This window comes from Labeo rohita, chromosome 21 (assembly GCF_022985175.1).
Source record: "Labeo rohita strain BAU-BD-2019 chromosome 21, IGBB_LRoh.1.0, whole genome shotgun sequence".
In the NCBI taxonomy this organism is placed as follows: domain Eukaryota; kingdom Metazoa; phylum Chordata; class Actinopteri; order Cypriniformes; family Cyprinidae; genus Labeo; species Labeo rohita.
Window position 1 is genome coordinate 26,322,475 of NC_066889.1, and position 18,925 is coordinate 26,341,399.

The window sequence follows — 18,925 nt, forward strand, 5'->3', positions numbered from 1 at the left end:
TTTTCTTTAAAATTTCACATTTAATTCAATTTATTACTTTTTGTTTCGTTGTAATTAATGATAAAAAATGTCAATGAGTGAAAATTAAGACATTTGCAAATTTTTGTACCATCCAGTGCACATTTTCCTTCCTGTTTTCAAAGAATTATGATTTGCAACCTACTAATGCTAATATACGAAGGGTAAAAAGTATGTATATTTGGATTCACTTCATGTCAGGCCTTTTGAGCCAGATCTAAAAAACTGAGAGTTTCTGGTGATATTTTCAGACTGAAAGTATGATTTGTGTACGAGAAACTAGAAACTAGTGTAGCTGAACTATTGCCTGCCAGAAAGACCTTAAACATGGTTACGATATGTGCCGTGCTCCGCTAATTGACGACTGTTGAGTTTTGCACACAGAGTACTCTCGTGTGTCGTTTAAGAATGATTGACGGGGCGTATTTGGCCTGCGGCCACAAGTGGAACATCCATGCCGTAACTAGCTGGTAGAAAGAGAAAAAGGTGAGAGTAAGAGTGATTGATGAATAGGTGGAAAATGACAGATGTGAGGAGAAGAGCTGAGCCGAAGAGAAGAATCTCGGCCCTGTTTAGGATGTAGATTGATTCAGTCCAAATGACGGCGCATTGTTTCACACAGCGAGAGTCTGTTATTTCATTCTGTATTTTGTTCAATCTCTCCGTTTCTCCCAGACCAAGCGGCTCAGAATAGAAACAATCATTTATTCATCGATTGAAACATCAAATGAGAGAGAAAGGGAAGGGGGAGAGGAGAGGATGACAGGACGGACAGCCTGCAACGGGAAAGAGAGAGAGCGAAGTGAAAGAGCTTACGGAGGGCAGGCGAAACGGGAAGGATGAGAGAAGGGGGAAGGGAGGAATTAGCAGATTGAAGATTTATCGTTACGCTTTACCGAGAGAGACTGTAAAAACCCACATGAGAGAGATAAGAACACTATCTAAATGGAGAAGGACAGAGAGAAAGAAAGGAAGAGAGAGATTCAGAAGGAAGCATTTGACTTTTCAGGGCCGTTTCTAGAGAGATAGAGGGATGATAGTTTTTCATTCTGAACGTCTAATGCTTTCTGCCTAAATCCCATCATATTTTTATCAGGACACTAGGGGTCATTGCCTCAGGTCTCTTATATTCATGTGCAGCTGTATCTGAAAACTGCATTACTGCCCATTTCAGTTCCATTATTAACTTAGAAGGTGAAACCGTTCCTCTGGAATTTTTGATAAAACTTTTTTTTTTTCCTCTTTAAATCAGCATAAAACTGCTTTTGTATTTTCTAGTTAAACAGTAAAAAATGTATCTTTTAGAATTTAATTTTAATATTATATATTTATTTTATATTTTTAGTGTATATATATATATATATATATATATATATATGTATAATTTTATATTTTGATCATTTTTTATTTTTAACTACATATTATTTTAATAAATTGTAATATTATAATTTATCACACATTTATGTGTGTGTGTGTGTGTGTGTATAAAATATACATACATAATATTTTTAATTTTTAATTTTAGTAGATTTTTTATTTTTAACTATATAGTATTTTAATAAATTGTAATATTACAATTATAATATTATAATAAGATTTTTAAGATATTTTATAGTTTAATTAATATAATATGTTTAATTTTAAACATGTGTGTGTGCCTGTGTTATTTTAATTTTATTTTACATTTTTAATCAATTTATTTTTAAATATATACTATTTTAATAAACTGAAATGTAATTTATATTTTAATCTTAGCAAAATATTTTAAATATATTTTATATTTGAATTAATATAATATATTTCATTTTAAATATGTGCATGTGTGTATAAATTATTTTATTTTATAATATATAGTTTAATTTATTTTTAGATATATACCATTTTAATAGATTTTAATATTATAATTTATAATTTAATGTTATTATAATATTTTATGTTTAATATTTTAATTAAAATAAAATAATATTTAATTTTAAATACATGCATATGTGTTTGTATACGTGTACATATATGAAACACACACACACACACAGGTCACAAACATAATCATATTGTGCTATATATTGGGATAGAATAGCAGTTTTGTTATCTAAAAACAAGTTTAAATCAATATTAATTTAGTGTCCCATCTAAAAGCATTACTGTTTCTATAGTGTTAGTATCTGCTCCTTCCATTCCACTCCACAAAACATCAGTTATATTAGCCTTTATACAGTAAAAAATATAAACCGATACACTCTTGCCTTTTTACCCTTATAAAACTAGTTTAGCAAGTTTAACATTGTGTAATTCTTAGCTCCCTGTCCTGGTAGATGGCAGTAATATGATTTGTGTAGACTACCACTTACATTTCTGTCTGCAAAGTATACAGTATAATTTTAATATAATTGGAGCTCTCAACAGGAAGGACAAAAACTAGCAATGCTCAGCACTGTTTTAGTTGAGCTAGCCATTGCTACATTAAACCCCATGTGGGCTCATAGCAAGTGCAGTATGTTGTAAAAACTTGGTTGTTGTTGTAAAGAGAATGCTTTAAGGTTTTTTGGTATCCTACATAGTAAACACAACAGATGTCAGGTTTTTGTTAATGTAATATGTATTTTAAACATGTTGCAGCTATGTTATGATGCTGCAACATTTTTGAACCCTCATACTACGTCCAGTCTGGTACCTTTTACCACATTGACATTCAGATTGAGTTGTTTAATTTTATGATAAAATGTTATTATTGAAAGAAAATGAGGAATAGAGATCAAATATGAGGCTTCAGTGTTGTCTTATATTTCAATTATGTCAAGGCTATATAATTTATGTTAACAGAATGAACAACTGGCATATTATCAGCACACTTCAAAATTGCAAATAAACTGCAATGTTGTTAAAATGTTTTTGCATGCCAGGCTTTGACTCTAGTTTGTACAGTATGATAACAGAAACAGTTATTGAAATATGTGTCAGATGTGCTTAAAAATAGAAAATAGAAAACTATTACCCTTGATGTTACATAACTGTTGGATGCTAGGACGTTTTTATAATATTTTTAAAAATGCAACTTTGTAAAATTGGTTTGTGCCTGCTGGCCTTTGACTGTATAATAACAACAATAATCATTAGAATATTTTTCAGACAGGGCTTAAAAATAGGAAACAGAGAACAATAAACTTTGATCAGTCATGTTATGTAACTGGATACCATGATAAAAATAGCTGCAAGCAGCGATTGTTGGGGTTCAAGCACTTTAAGGCATTTAAGCACATATAAAAAATGTTATTATAGATGATATTATAAGCCTATAACCACCTAAATCAATGATTTAAAAAAGCAAATCCAGTTAATTTACCATAGAAACGTAATGTTTTATCATTTTTATTATTGTTATAGCGCCAGCTGTGGTCTTTGCATGCTTGTTTAGAATCACCTGTCACATGTGCTCACCAGGTTTTGTGAAGTTTTGAGTTTTCCTTAAGGCTTTATAGGGTTTGGGGTAAATTTGGACAGGCCCCTTTTCTAAATACTCTCCCAAAGGGTAAATTCCACTTTTTTTTTTTGAAAATTATTGACCTAGAGAGTCCAGAGAATTGTACTGCAGTGTTTTTTTTCCAGATTGAGCGAAAAAGCTAGAACTAGTTCACAAAAGTAGGTTTTTTATATCTTCTCAATCATTTAACAAACAATTTGATTGACAGCAGTGGTTTTAGAGGCAGAGTTGTCCAGAATGAGGAGTTCCATCGTATGATGCGAAAAACCACGGCCTGAAAAATGCAATGTGAAAAATTTCTTTCAAGTTTCTCTGAGACCTTTGGGGTCGTGAGTCAAACAGGCCCACCGAGTTTCTTTCCGATCAGCCACCTTGTCTAATAGTTGCTCAAAATTCATCGGCCAATAGCAGCCATGTTTTTTTGAGATACGCAAATGTCGTTATAGACACTTGTGGCACTTTGGACCATGACAGTGCACAGCAATTTTCATGTTGATAGGACAAATTATAGCCGTTTTTATGTTTTTTCCCTCTTATAGCACCACCAAGTGGCCAAGCTCTGCGTTTTTTCCTGTGACCTCAGATTGAGCTCTTACATACGTGTTCTGAGTTTGGTGAAGATATCTCATTGTGTTCAGGCAAATGTTTTGCCCTTTGCGATGGTGAGTTGCAAGTTCAACATTTTTTTGATAATTATTTGTATTCACTCTCCAGAGACTCATTTTGCACTGGTTTGGTTCCGATCGGATTCCAACGACATAAGACACTTGAGCCTGTGACTGCCAGTTTTGAAGTTAAGTTATTGTAGCGCCCCCATCAGGCCGACCGGGACATGCCTTGGTGATGTTGTAGGCGGCGTAAGTGCTACAATTCCTCCAAATTTCAAGTCTATACGACTTACGGTTTGGTCTGCACGATCAGTTTTATGTGTAAATTGCTGATCCTTGGCCGTTCTAACAATTACAACAGAAACTTTTTAGCAGTTTAATACAGAAACGTGTTCATGAACTTTAATTCACCCTGTCCTGTTTATTTATAACAGCTAACGAAGCTTGTCTAAACAACATCCTTTAGCCTCTAGATAATCATGGTAGTCTTGTTGGTTAAACCCAAGCTTTTGTAGTTTCTTTCAACATTTGTGATAAAACACTCAGAGCTCAACACCGAATGATGACATCAGGACATAAATCCTCTTTTATTGATAAGAATCTTTGTATTGCGGGTACAACACACATCCAGCTAAGCGCAAAAAGAATGAAAGCTGGAATTAGCTTCAGCTAATTAGCTTCATAAGACAGTATGAGCCTTGTTAAAATGATTACATCATATATTAGACCGCTCAGTTATGTTATAGTTTCATATTCATATTTTAGAGGTCCTCCAAAATGAGACATTTTACATTCTGACATCGATCTTTTTTTGAGTTTTCGTGACAGAAATGTGGCTTTCTAACGCCAACGAACTAAAACAAAGACACCGAAGCATCACCCAAGCAGACGGTACTACTGTAAATTACAAAAAACATCAAATCTACAAAAATCAAGAATGGGCGTAAGAAACAAGCCACTCGAAACGAACCAGATAGAAACAAGCATCTTTTTGTTGAAATCCCCAGGTTTCTAGAAGCTATAACCAACCCCAACCTCCCTCCCACCAGCCCTGATCCCAAATCAGTCACATACGGCATCACACAGGTAAACATTCCTTTGAGCACACCTGCGCTTGTAGAAACTGCTCATGCAAAACTAAAGAGATCATTTTACAAGAATTCACCAGCACGGAGACTAAATCGGAGTAAGATTGTACCTGAACCCCATCTGCTAGTAAAACCGGCACATCTGTTACACAGAGTTGGTGTATCGTACGTAGCAATCGTGATGCAGATGCAGCTGACATCCATTTACAAGCACAACAACGTGTGTATCGGTAGCCTGAAGGGTGATAATCTCACCGGAGAAGGTTTAAAGTCAACACGAAATGGTGTGTTTCTGTAGATGAAACTTGATTTTATCCATTAGGAATTGATTGCACTATGACCAGAATGATGGATAAGTTCAACTGAGGGGTTGAAAGATAAGTTCTTGATTATGTCATCCAAAAACAAAGTTCGTTTCAGGGGCATATTGTGCATATTAAGACTGGAATGTGTGATTTCATGTTGACTTTAATAGCACGCTTTGGTCTGTTCTCAGGTGCTACATACATGTAGGTCGTTATAAAATACCATGATATGGTCCACGTCTAGAGAACTTAATTGCAGATAAGTTCAAGTAAAATCTCACCAGAGTCCTTTGAACGAGCTTTCAACAGTCAACGCCTTCAGCCAATCACATTTTGTCGCATAACCTAAAGAAATGAGCTCTGCAAAGCACACAAGTTGGATTTAGGATATTGCACAGACTGGCAAGCCGTCCGTGTTAGTTTGCCAAGTGAAGCACCATCGGTTTTCCTGCACACGCTGCTCAGTTTATGAGGTTGAGTGTGGGCTACTAGTCCGTAACTAATCCCAACATTCCCTTCATTTCAGTGCATGGACCAAATGTCTTTTTAGTGCTACTGGAAAACATCTGACCAGTCGGCGTCTTAGAAAGTAAAGTCCTTTTGTAAAAAAAAAAAAAAAAAGAAAAGCGTGGCTTTGTTTATTTCATTTTTTTGGCATCTGTTTATGATTTTGTGTTCCATTCACGTGTCTATTGTTCAGAGATAGTTTTCATTCAGCATAGCATTTTTTTGTAACAATTTGTTGAAGAACATTCCTAAAGATTGTCTTCTAAATCACCCAAGGTTACAGTTGCTCCGAGCGGATGACGTGGAAAAGCGTAACATTGTATAGGACCTGATGTCCGTTATTCCAAGCGTACAGCGCGCGGTCTCGCGGGTTGTAGTCCAGCATGGAGATGTGCGAGTATTTGTTCTGCAGAACGATATCGATGTACTCGTACGTCGAGGAGTTGGTGTGGTAGGCGTAGTAGACTTTGGTCCCTCCCGAGTAGCCGTTGGTGACGTAGAGCGTCCCGCAAATCATAAACGACTCCCCGGCGCTGCGTCTCGGGTGATTGGTCGTCCAGGTCTGGATTATGTGCAGGGTCAAGGGGTGGAGCTTGCTGATGACGATGTTCCCCGCGTTCTGATTGGTGGCGTAGACGGCCCAGAGCCCGCCCTCGTCCACCATGAGGTCGATGTCGGAATGTCCACCCCAGGCGTAGTGGTAGGTGTTACTGTAGCCTGCGTTGTCCAGACGCTGAGACTTACTGATGGTGGACGTCTTAAAGTCGAACTTGATGATCATGTTACTCTGGAACTTGTTGAAGTAGATGGAGCCGTTGTAGACCACCTGACCCGTCCCGGACCAAGGGTGCGGCAGCCGGTGAGATGTGAAGTTGTCTGACGTCATGAAGTCCGCCATAGATTTGTACTCCCGCACAAAGCGATTGTTATGGTAGCCGTCCATGTACCACACCTGAACAGAAGTGAGAGGGTTAGTGATTAATATAAATGACTGACAATACAAGGAATTGAGTTAATGAGACACATCCCTGTAGCACAAATATGTTGGCCAGATGTGCATTAGTTTTTTTCTGGAGGATGTTGTATGTCTGCTGAAACATTCCCTGTTGGATGTTCGCACAACATGCAGCAGATGTTTGTCAGAATGTATACTGAATGTATACTGATCTTTTTAAGGTGTTCATCAGGGGTTGTGCACAATTTTGAAATTAATTTGAGTTATATATGAGGTACAAAACAGGAACTTGAATTGAAATTCAGATTAGATAGATAGATAGATAGATAGATAGATAGATAGATAGATGTCAATCTCTCTCTCTCTCTCTCTCTCTCTCTCTCTCTATGTATCTTTCTATCTATCCATCCATCCAGCAACCATCCATCCATCAAACTACCATCCATCCATTCATCCATCCATCCAACAACCATCCATCCATCCAAACAACAAACAACCATCTATCCATCCATCCATCTATCCATCCATCCAACCAAAAACTATTTTTTTTTATCCATTCAACAACCATCCATCCAAACAACCAACAACCATCTATCCATCCATCCATCCATCCATCCATCCATCCATCCAAAAACCATCTATCTTTCCATCCATCCTTCCATCCAACAACTATCCATCCATCCATTCAACAACCATCCATCCATCCAACAACCATCTGTTGAACCAACAACCATCTATCTATCCACCCATCCATCCATCCATCCACTATCCAACTAACAACCATCCATCCATCCATCCATCCAACAACAATCCATCCATCCATCCATCCATCTAACAACAATCTATCAACATCCATCCATCTAACCAGCAACCATTTATCTATCCATCCGTCTGTCTATCTATCTATCTATCTATCTATCTATCTATCTATCTATCTATCTATCTATCTTTTAGGTAGGTAGGTAGGTAGGTAGACAGACAGAAATCCATCCAACTACCACCCATCCATCCAACCAACAACCATCTATCTATCTATCCATCCATCCATCCATCCATCCAACCAACAACCATCTATCTATCTATCCATCCATCATCCATCCAACCAACAACCATCTATCCTTCCATCCATCCTTCCATCCAACAACCACCCATCCATCCATCCAACAACCACCCATCCATCCATTTAACAACCATTCATCCATCCAACCAACAACCATCTATCCATCCATCCAACCAACAACCACCCATCCAACAACCATCTATCCAACCAACAACCAACCATCTATCCATCCATCCATCCATCCATCCATCCATCCATCCACCATCCAACCAACTACCATCCATCCATCCATCTTGTAGGTAGGTAGGACAGACAGACAGACAGACAGACAGACAGACAGATAGACAGACAGATAGATAGATAGATAGATAGATAGATAGATAGATAGATAGATAGAGTATAAAAATGGTCATAATTCTGGCTCGACATACACAGAATCAAAATTCAAGTAGCGAAGGTTAAGCTACAGACTCATCCTTTGAACGTTCGATCGAAGTGGGTCAAGTTGTTCTTTATTTTGTCTGTGCTTGCATTTGATTTTTTTGTTTTGTTTTGTTCTGGCATGAATTTGCCAGCACAGCAGGATGTGTTCAGCGAGGTCTTAATTAAATTCCAGACTGAAGGTATCCATCCTTCCCTGGCTGTGGCAGAACACAGGCGGTGAAAACTGACAGCCAGGAAGTTGCTGTGTGCCAGGCATTACGAACCCTATGGGGATAATTCCAGATCATTCCGGATAAAAGCGACTCTCCGTGGAGAATTCCCAGCATGGCTGGGGCTTCTGTCTCTTGGTGAGCGAATGGAAAGGTAGAGCAGTCACGCTTATGGAATATTCCAGAGCTTTGCTCTCTATAGGAGGCACGAAGCAGTAAACAACATCTACTGTATATATCAACATATATCAACATATATCAACACACTTACTCTCTCTTCTGCATGTTTGAATATACTGCACAACCTCTACCTCTCGTGAAACCCACAGTTGTTCATTGTATGGCTGCAGCAATAACATCTGATTACATTTCACTGTGTTTAACAGCATTTTTCACAATAATAAACAGTTCCAAAGCAGCTTTACACAGAGCAGTGTGATAATACTCTTGGTGAGTGAGTCCTGGGCAGAAGTGACGACTACAAAATCCTCAAAAGTAGAAGGAAGTGCCAAGATTCAGCCCAGGGAGCTCATTCTTTGGCCAACACCAAAATAACACCATAAATCTTTTTTTTTTTTCTTTCTTTTTTTTTTTTTACCCCAAACAGATGTTTTTTAGGCCAGGATCTGATCAACTTCACATGTTAAACTTAGTTGTTGTTCGAAGAAGTATTTTATGCTCACATTTATTTGTCAAAAAGTAAAAATATTGTGAAATATTATTACAATACATAATAATTGTTTTCTATTTGAATATGTTTAAAAATGTAATTTATTCCTGTGATGCAAAGCTGAATTTTAAGCATCATTACTCCAGTCTTAAGTGTCACATGGTCCTTCAGAAATCATTCTATTATTATTAATGTTAAAAACAGTTGTGCTGCTTCATATTTTTGTGGAAAATGTTATTTTTTGTAATTCTTTGATGCAGTGTTATTTTAGTATCACTGAGATACTGAATTTGTGATGTAATATTCCTCATGTTTAGAGGCGCAGTTTTGAATGTATATAAATAGTTTAAATACATTTTTATTTATTTTTTATTATTTTATTATTTTATCAAGTTAGACTAAATAAAAAATGAGTAATACTGCCTTGGTAACTAGCTGAAATAATTTTTAAATATATTTTATTTTTATTTCATTTAACATTTATCTTATTTCAAGTAACATTTTTAATGGTTTTAATTTTAGTTTCAGTCTTAAATTCAGTCTTAATGAATAGAAAGTTCAAAAGAATAGCATTCCTTTGAAATAGGAATCATTATACATGTTTACTGTCACCTTTGATCAAATTAATGGGTTCTTAATGACTAAAAATATTAATTTATTAGGTACCACACTTTCTTAATGAACAGTGCATAAAAAATTCATTTTGAGATGTGAAATGTAATGTTTATATGCAAATAAGTTGCTTTAGTGAGTCAAATGTCAATCATTACATGCTAATAAAACTGCTTTGCAGAGATGAGCATGTAAAACACAGTAAATAATCCTCTCTGATAATCATATACGTTTTTTATCAATTTACATATTTTTTGTTGTTGATCTGTAAAGCTGCTGGGAGCATTGTTATTTTTATTTCTGTTTCCATCATCTTCAGGCCACAGAATAGCTTTATGGTCAGAAGTTGGAAATCAAACAGGAATATGATCAGAATATAGAACGCAGCATTAATATTTGACCGTATGCTGGTCGGTCACAGGGTGTTTGTTCGGGCTTTAACTTAATGCTCGCACAGAGCTTGAATGCTGCCCCATCTCTGCTTGGTATCTCTGACAGCAACACGCTGCTTTGCCAAAGCTTTTTATCTTTCAAGAGCCAAAAACGGCTCTGAGATATTGCTTATTGTTCACTCACACACACACACACACACACACACACACATCTCTCTCTCTCCACGCTCTGTCTGTCTCACACATACAGCCTACGGTCTCATCAATCTTAGAGAACAAGAGCCTCCAACCCAAAGTGTGAGAAAAACAGAATGAGAGGGAGGGGGGAAAGCACTAAAACTGGGTCTGTGGGTGTGAATGAAGGTTATATGTTCACCAATTTATAATTGCTCCACTGCGTTTATGGGGTTTGGAGGCACTGTGCAAGGCATCACTTTTATGACGTTTTGGGTTTATAATTGAGCATTTTGGGATTAATGTGTGTTGTTTCTAAATCAGAGATCTAATATTTTTGGGTTTTGTATTAGAGTATTTGTTGTTCTTTTATATTTCCCAGTCTGCTGTATGCTGTAAAATTGGTAGCTGGTGAACAATGATTTTTTTTTTTTTTTTTTTGGAAATTGTAAATAAAATGGATTACTGGAGTGTACTATACAAGAAAATACAACATTTCACATTTAATTCAATGTAACACATCAAATCTTGTTTTTTTTTTTGTGTACTATTATAATTCTTTGCAAAATGCAATAAGAGCTAAACTACATTATGAATATGGAGATGCACAGTATATTGGTACCATTTTGGACAGTAAGATCTTTATTGTTTTTAAAAAATACTTTTCTGCTCACCAAGTCTGCATTTATTTGATTTAAAATACAGCAAAAGCAGTAATATTGTGAAATAGTTTTACTATTTAAAATAACTGCTTTCTATTTAAAAATATTTTAAAATGTAATTTATTTCTGTGTTGCAATGCTGAATTTTCAGCAGCATTACTCCAGTCTTCAGTGTCACATGATCCTTCAGAAATCTTTCTAATATGCTGATTTGCTGTTCAGGAAACATTTATTATTATTATTATTATTCAGTATTTATAGATTATAAAATTATTACTTTTTATATACCAAAAATGCTTTAAATTTCGGATAAATAGTGTTCTTCGAAACTTTTTATTCATATAAAATCCTACTGTGCAAAAACTTTTTACCGGTAGGGTGTATATAAATATATATATATATATATATTGTTTTTTTGTTTTGTTTATTTTTTTTTTAATTATCCAATATTAGATATTTTAATTGTACATGCTCACTTTCCCGGTTTTTACTTTTAGGTTATTTTTTAAACTAATTTTGTAAAAAAAAAAAAAAAAAAAAAATTTTAAGAATTTACTAACACTGTTACATGCAATCTTTAGCCATTTTCAAAATTAATATAATTTCATATTTTACATTATAATGTTTTAGAATTGTAAAAGAATTGTAGAATTGTAATTAATTTTAGTTTTTAATGTACTGTTTTCAATGCATTTATACAAAAAATTACAAATTGTAATATCAGCTATATAATAATAAATTATTTTAATAAATAAATATTTAATGAACATAATGAAGGTTTTAATAAAGTTATTTTTAGTGAAATATTGGTGCATGAATATCTAGTCCCTAACATGTAAACAATAGTTAGTAGTTAGTGAACACTGAATAGGTGATTCACATCATAGAGTTTATTTTATTATGTTTTTTAAGAAATGCTTGAGAAACAAAGAAGGTCTTAAACTCCCTAGGATTCAAATAAGATTCAAGTCAACTTTATTTATATCGCGCTTTATAGAAAATAGATTGTTTCAAAGCGATTTCACAGTAATAAACAGGAAGAAAACAGAATTCATGATGCATATCGGTATTAAGCTCAAGTCAGTTCAGTGTTGATTCAGTTCAGGTCAATAACAGTGTCAATGTTGCAAAATTCGTCAAACAAATTAGATTCAGGAATAAAGCAGCTGACAATAGTGTCATTATTCAGGTCAATTAATTCAAGTTTTGTTCATCAATGAGAACTGGGAAGCTGCTCGCTGAGAAACTTCTCCGGAACGCAGCAGTTAAAGCATATGCAGCTCTGGGATGCCAACTGCTAATTGCCAATTTGTCATTTAGCCACGGTTTAATGCAAAGCTGCATGCAGGACATTTATTACAGGAACAGTCGCATGCAACCTGGGGTTAAGATCCTGGCCACGGGTGCAACGCTGATGCCTCATAGATCAACCCGTGTGAGTTCGATACTGTAATGTTTGTTATCCAGCCCAGATCCTTAACAGCAGTCCGACAGATAAGTAGGTCAAAAGTTGTAGCACACTTCTGCTATGCCATACGGCATCACCAAAACCCTCTTCACACTCTCACAAATGTCTAGGAAACGATTAGGCTAAGAATCGGCTTATACACGCAGGCCATCAGGAACGTCTCGCACTCATTTCCAGCTGCCCTCATTCATCCTCCACAGTCTGCTGTGTCTTCACCTCCACCCGTTATCACAAGCCCCTCGGCGCCCTCTATTACGAGCCCCGCTGGAGCGCTTCACATCTGGATGAGTGGAAAATTATTTGGCCTCGCTTATTTTTTCCTCATGCCGCTGTGAGTGTTAGTGACCTGGCTTTAACTCCATGTATGTCCAGCTCACAAATGAATTGCTGTTATGAACTGATTCTTCTTTCCAAGTGATTCGTAAATGTTTATAAATGTTGTTGGAATGATAAATAATGCAAAAGTAAATGTGCAAACAAATAGTTATAATGAATTGATTCATTCCAAGTGATTCACAAACTGCTCGTAATTGTTATTTGAACGATAAATAATGTAAAAGTAAACTTGCAAACAAATGGTTATAATGAATAGTTTTTTTCGTCCCAAGTAATTCACAAGCTGTTTGTAAATGTTCTTTGAATGATGAATAATTTAAATGTAAATTTGCAAACAAATGTTTATAACAAATTGATTCTTTCATTTCAAATGATTCACAAACTGTTCGTAAATGTTATTTGAATGATAAATTATGTGAAAGTAAACTTGTAAACAAATGGTTATGACAAATGATTCTTTTGTTTCGTTTTGAATAACAAGCCGTGTAAAAGTAAACTCCCAAACTAATGGTTGTTACGAACTGATTCTTTTTTTATTATTTTTTCCCCAAATTGTTCATGAATGTTGTTGAAATGAAAAACAATGTAAAAGAAAACTCGTAAACAAATAATTAATACGAACTGAAAAATAAAAAAAATAATAATTTTTTTGAATGTTTCATTCCAAGTGATTCACAAACTGTTTGTAAATGTTATTTGTATGATAAATAAAGTAAAAGTAAACGTATTTATTATGAACTGATTCTTTTGTTCCAAATGATTTACATAAATATTGTTGGAGTGAAAAACAATGTAAAAGAAAACTCGTAAATGGTTGTTACAAGCTGATTCTTTTTGGTTCTTTCATTCCAGGTGATTCACAAACTGTTCAGAAAATGTTGTCGGAATGAAAAACTAAACAAATGGTTGTTACGAAATGAGTAATCAGCGTAAAAGTAAATTTGCAAACTAATGGTTATTACTGATTCTTTTTTTTATTCTTTTGCTCCAAGTGATTCACAAACTGTTCATAAAATGTTGTCGAAACGAAGCACAATGAAAAAGAAAACTTGTAAACAAATGGTTGTTATGAACTGATTCTTTTTTGATTCTTTCATTCCAAGTGATTCAAAACCCTTCATAATAAAAATAGTGTGAAAGTAAATTGCAAATGAATGGTTATTACAAACTGACTTTTTCAAAATTCTTCGTAATGATAAACAGTGTAAAAGTAAACTTGCAAGCGATTGGTTATTATGATCTGATTCTTTTTTGATTCCTTTGTTCCAGGTGATTCGCAAACTGTTCATAAAGTGTTATCGGAATAAAAACTCATAAACGAATGGTTGTTACGAACCGATTCTTTTTGGATTCTTTCATTTCAAGTGATTCAAAACTCTTCTTAATGATAAACAGTATAAAAGTAAACTTGCAAACTAATGGTTATTATGAAATGATTATTTTCTGATTCTTTTGTTCCAAGTGATTTACAAACTGTTCAGAAATGTTATCGGAATGAAAAACAATGTAAAAGAAAACTTGTAAATGAATGGTTGTAATGAACTGATTCTTTTTGGATTCTCTCATTCCAAGTGATTCAAAACCCTTTATAATAAAAATAGTGTGAAAGTAAATTGCAAATGAATGGTTATTACAAACTGACTTTTAAACGTTTTACAAACGGTGTTGGCTAAAGTTACATTTAAAAGTAAAGCATTACAATATTGCATTACTTCATAAAAAAAGTAACTAATTGTGTTACTTAGTTACTTTTTATGGAAAGTAATGCTTAAAAACTTAAAAGAAGAATAAAATAGAGGGTTTTGAATCCTGGAAATGTTTATGATTTGTAACTCAAAATCAGTTCATCTGCTGCACAATGATCATGTGATTTTAGATGATGCTGATGAAATATTTAGATGATGTATTTTCGAAAATGGCATGAGGGCTAAGAATTTCACAGTGCGTTTTAACATGTCAGTATAGGACGTGGGTTTTCGAGCATGTATATATGCATTTGTGTATGACGGGCTCAGCCTTGAGGTTTCTTTTTTCTTTATGGTTATAAAGCAGTTGCCAGAAGCTATGTGCTTGTGGGTTTTTACTGCCGGCATAAAATAACCAGCTATCCTCCACCATCTGCATGTTAATGAATCTCAGAAGTGAATCCTGTTTGTCCTACAGAACGAAGCTACAGTTACTGTCACAATCAAATACTAGGAAATGCAGAAATGCACATTAAATTGATCAAAAGTGACAGTCAAGACATTTATAATGTTACAAAAGTTTTCTATTTTGAATAAACACAATCCTTTTGAACTTTATATTCATCAAAGAATCCTAAAAAATGGTTTCCACAAAAATATCAAGCAGCACGACTGTTTTCAATTTCAAATCAGCATACTAGAATGATTTGTAAAGGATCATGTGACACTGAAGCCTGGTGTAATGATGCTGAAAATCCAGCTTTGCATCACAGGAATAAATTACATTTTGCAATATATTCAAATCGAAAACACACTGTAAAAAATGACTGTGAATTTAGCTGTAAAAAACTGTAAAAATGCTACAGTAAAAACCTGTTTAATGGTAAAAGACCATCAAATTTACAGTGAATAACTGACATTGACATTCCCAGAATTCCCTGTGTTAGATTAAAAAAAAAAAAAAATGTTGTTGAAATAACTCTTTATTCTTAGTTTTTTCCTATCGCAAAATGTTGCTACCGTATTTTTTACGGTAAAATTCTGGCAACCACAGCTGCCAGTTTTTACCGTAAATTTAACAATTTTTTGTTTTTTTTACAGTGCAGTTATTTTAAAATGCAAAAATATTTCACAATATTACAGTTTTTACTGTATTTTTTGTCAAACAAATGCAGCCTTGTTGAGCAAAAGAGACTTTTTTTGACATTAGATTTCTTTAAATGATATTGCATGTCTGACTGCATTGATGCCAACCCTGAAACAACATACAGCACTGCCGAATTTTGCTACTAATTTATAATGTTCTTTTTCTGTTTGATTACGTCATTAATTGATCTTTACCATACATCTCTGCCATATGTACATCAACTTGACATAGTCACCACTAGTAAGCTACTACTAAAAATATTTTATATATAAACTTTAATTTGCTGTAAAGTTGTTTTGCAACGATATCTATCGTGAAAAGCGCTATACAAATAAATTTGAATTGAATTTGAAAATGTCTAAAATATATTTTGCATTTACACTCACCCTTGTGTCTCCTTCAGGAGCGAGAGGGTCCGTCATCCATGATCCGAACCGAGACCCGGATGTTTTAATAGTGATTGCATCACTAATGCCGGTCAGCTTACCACAAGCTGCAAGACACACAACACATATATTTAATTACAAACACGTATATAATTGCACTCACACATGCACACTTTCTCACAAGATGCCTATTGTCACACACACACATTTAATGAGTTTAGTGATGTAATGCTGTAATATTATGATGAGTCTGATTCACTCTTAATTACTGTGGTAATCTTATATCTTGGAGCAAAGGTTATGATTAAATGACTTTAAGTGAGTCACACTGAGCTTCATTATGAGCTTTCATAACGAAGATAGAGAGAAAAAGTCTTCTTTGATAATATATGAATACATATGAATGTTTTTCATGTTTATGAAATGGAGAGAGAATAAAAGATAAATATAAAAAATTATGGTTTTTGACATCATGTGGTGATAGTGAGTGATAACCGTGTTGTGCGTGTGTGTGCTTATGCTCAGCCTCGTCCATTCAGCACACACACATGCTTGAGATTAACACACTGAGCTGTAATCTGTTGTCTGGAGGGAAATACAGGACTAAATTATTACGCTACTATCTTTAGACTAAAGCCCTGATTCTCTCATACTGCAGACACCACAGACACACATCTGCAGAAAAATACACAACCCTCTCATATAATGTACTGGAGCAATGTACATGATTACTGATTCATTATTGTCAAAAGTGTTACTTGCTGAGGCATTTGAGGATTTATATTTGAACGTGAAATAGTGAACTAGATTTTTACATTTCTGATGAAAATAGGATTTTTGGCATAAATCTGGTCATTAAGAATCTGGTCATGTGAAATTCATGTGGTTTTCTTGTAAATGTTTTATATTCATCAGAAGCGACACACATGGATGAAGCTCAAGTGTGTGTGTGAAAGCAGAGATCAATCAGTTGTTTTAAAGCCGTATTGATCGTACAGTGAAACTGGCCCAGATTTCTCTTCCAGAAACCCGGCGTGAAGGAGAAAGAAAGATGATACACACTAGAGAAAAGATGCCTGTGTGTGTAGATGCTGGGAAATGGAGGCTGTGATAGCGAATACATAATTTTACTCTTTTATAGCTCGAGAGATTTGAACTGAGTTCTCAGTTATGCTTCATTTAAGTATCAGCTACGTCTCAGATGTTTCTGCTAAAATAAAACAGACCCAAATGAGAGAATAGTTGACACAGAGCTGTGAAATTAATGTGAAGAGCAGCTCAGAACATTTGATCTTAGGAGAAATGGATGAAAAATATTGAAATCTCTGACTTTTGGTTAAAATCCGACAGTTTGAGATGTTGAGATCTTCTCTGAAACCCTAGAGGACACATGAAATTACTGGGCTCTTTTTCTCAGGAGAAACATCTGAGAAGCAGGAGACGTAAGCAGACCCAGGCGAAAATGTTCTTGAGGCTTTAGTTTTGCACTTAATATGCTAAAAAAAGTTCTTCAGTACTTAAGATTATTTTAAGAGCATCTGTGTATGTGAGTGTACTCAAATGAACTATTTTGTGACACAATAAACTAAAATGTGCTTTTAAAATACTATCTCTGTATTAAAAAAATGCATTTAGTTACCATTTTAGTACACTTGAACCCAGCTTTCATACACTAGTGTCCCAAGTGTCCCAAAATAGCACATTTGAGTACACTTAGATGTTCTTATGATTATCTTAAGAAGTAAATTAAAAAGTAATTTAAGTAATAAAAATTATTTTTAGCATATTAATTACAAACTTAGTGCATGAAAGTAGAGCACCTTAAAGGGGAAGTCCACTTCCAAAACAAAAATTTACAGATAACTTACTCACCCCCTTGACGATGTTTATGTCTTTCTTTCTTCAGTTGTAAAGAAATTGTTTTTTGAGGAAAACATTTTAGAAATGTTCTCCATATAGTGGACTTCTATGGTACCCACGAGTTTGAACTTCCAAAATGCAGCTTCAAAGAGCTCTAAATGATCCCAGCTGAGGAAGAAGGGTCTTATATAACAAAACAGTTATTTTCTAAAATTTTTTTACAATTTATACACTTTTTTAACCACAAATGCTCGCCTTGTCTAGCTCTGTGATGAGTATGCATACTCTGTGCACTCCAGTTCAAGACATTTAGGGTACAGTATTTTAAAAAACTCCCATCTCATCTCTCCAACTTCAAAATCATCATACATCACTGTTTTACCTTTTTTTGCAGCGATACAGGGCGATTTCAAAGTTGGAGGAGAACTATATTGAACTAGAGTGCACAAAGTACACATGCACATCGCAGAGCTAAACAAGACAAGCGATTGAGGTTAAAAAGTATATAAATTCTAATTGTTTTTAAGAAAATAACCGACTATTTCACTAGTCAAGACCCTTCTTCGTCAGCTGGGATCGTTTAGAGCCCTCTGAAGCTGCCTTTAAACTGCATTTTAAAAGTTCAGTGTTTTCCTCAAAAAACAATTTCAATACGACTGAAGAAAGAAAACATGAAAATTTTGGATAATAAGGGGGTGAGTAAATTATTTTGTAAATTTTTGTTCTAGAAGTGAAGTAATCCTTTAAGTGATCATTTTACAGTTTTAGACAGTTTTTTCTACATTGTATCATGAATTCTATTTCCTGACTTTTTAGAACTGCCACAGGAAAAAAAAAAAACATGTCAACAAGCCTATAGTT

At 34.6% G+C, this 18,925-nt stretch overlaps 1 protein-coding gene across 2 annotated transcripts in view; it reads right to left on the bottom strand.

The window, feature by feature from the left end:
* Nucleotides 1-4,664: 4,664 nt before the first annotated feature.
* The window catches only part of olfm1b (olfactomedin 1b), a 35,768-nt gene continuing 21,507 nt past the window's right edge, over nucleotides 4,665-18,925 (bottom strand). For both annotated transcript variants that reach the window (XM_051093031.1, XM_051093030.1), the window contains exons 5-6: nucleotides 16,205-16,311; nucleotides 4,665-6,956 (exon numbers count right to left, since the gene is read on the bottom strand). In XM_051093031.1, coding sequence (XP_050948988.1) covers nucleotides 6,282-6,956; nucleotides 16,205-16,311 — 782 coding nt within the window. In that variant the 3' untranslated portion in view covers nucleotides 4,665-6,281. The remainder of the gene's footprint in view (nucleotides 6,957-16,204; nucleotides 16,312-18,925) is intronic.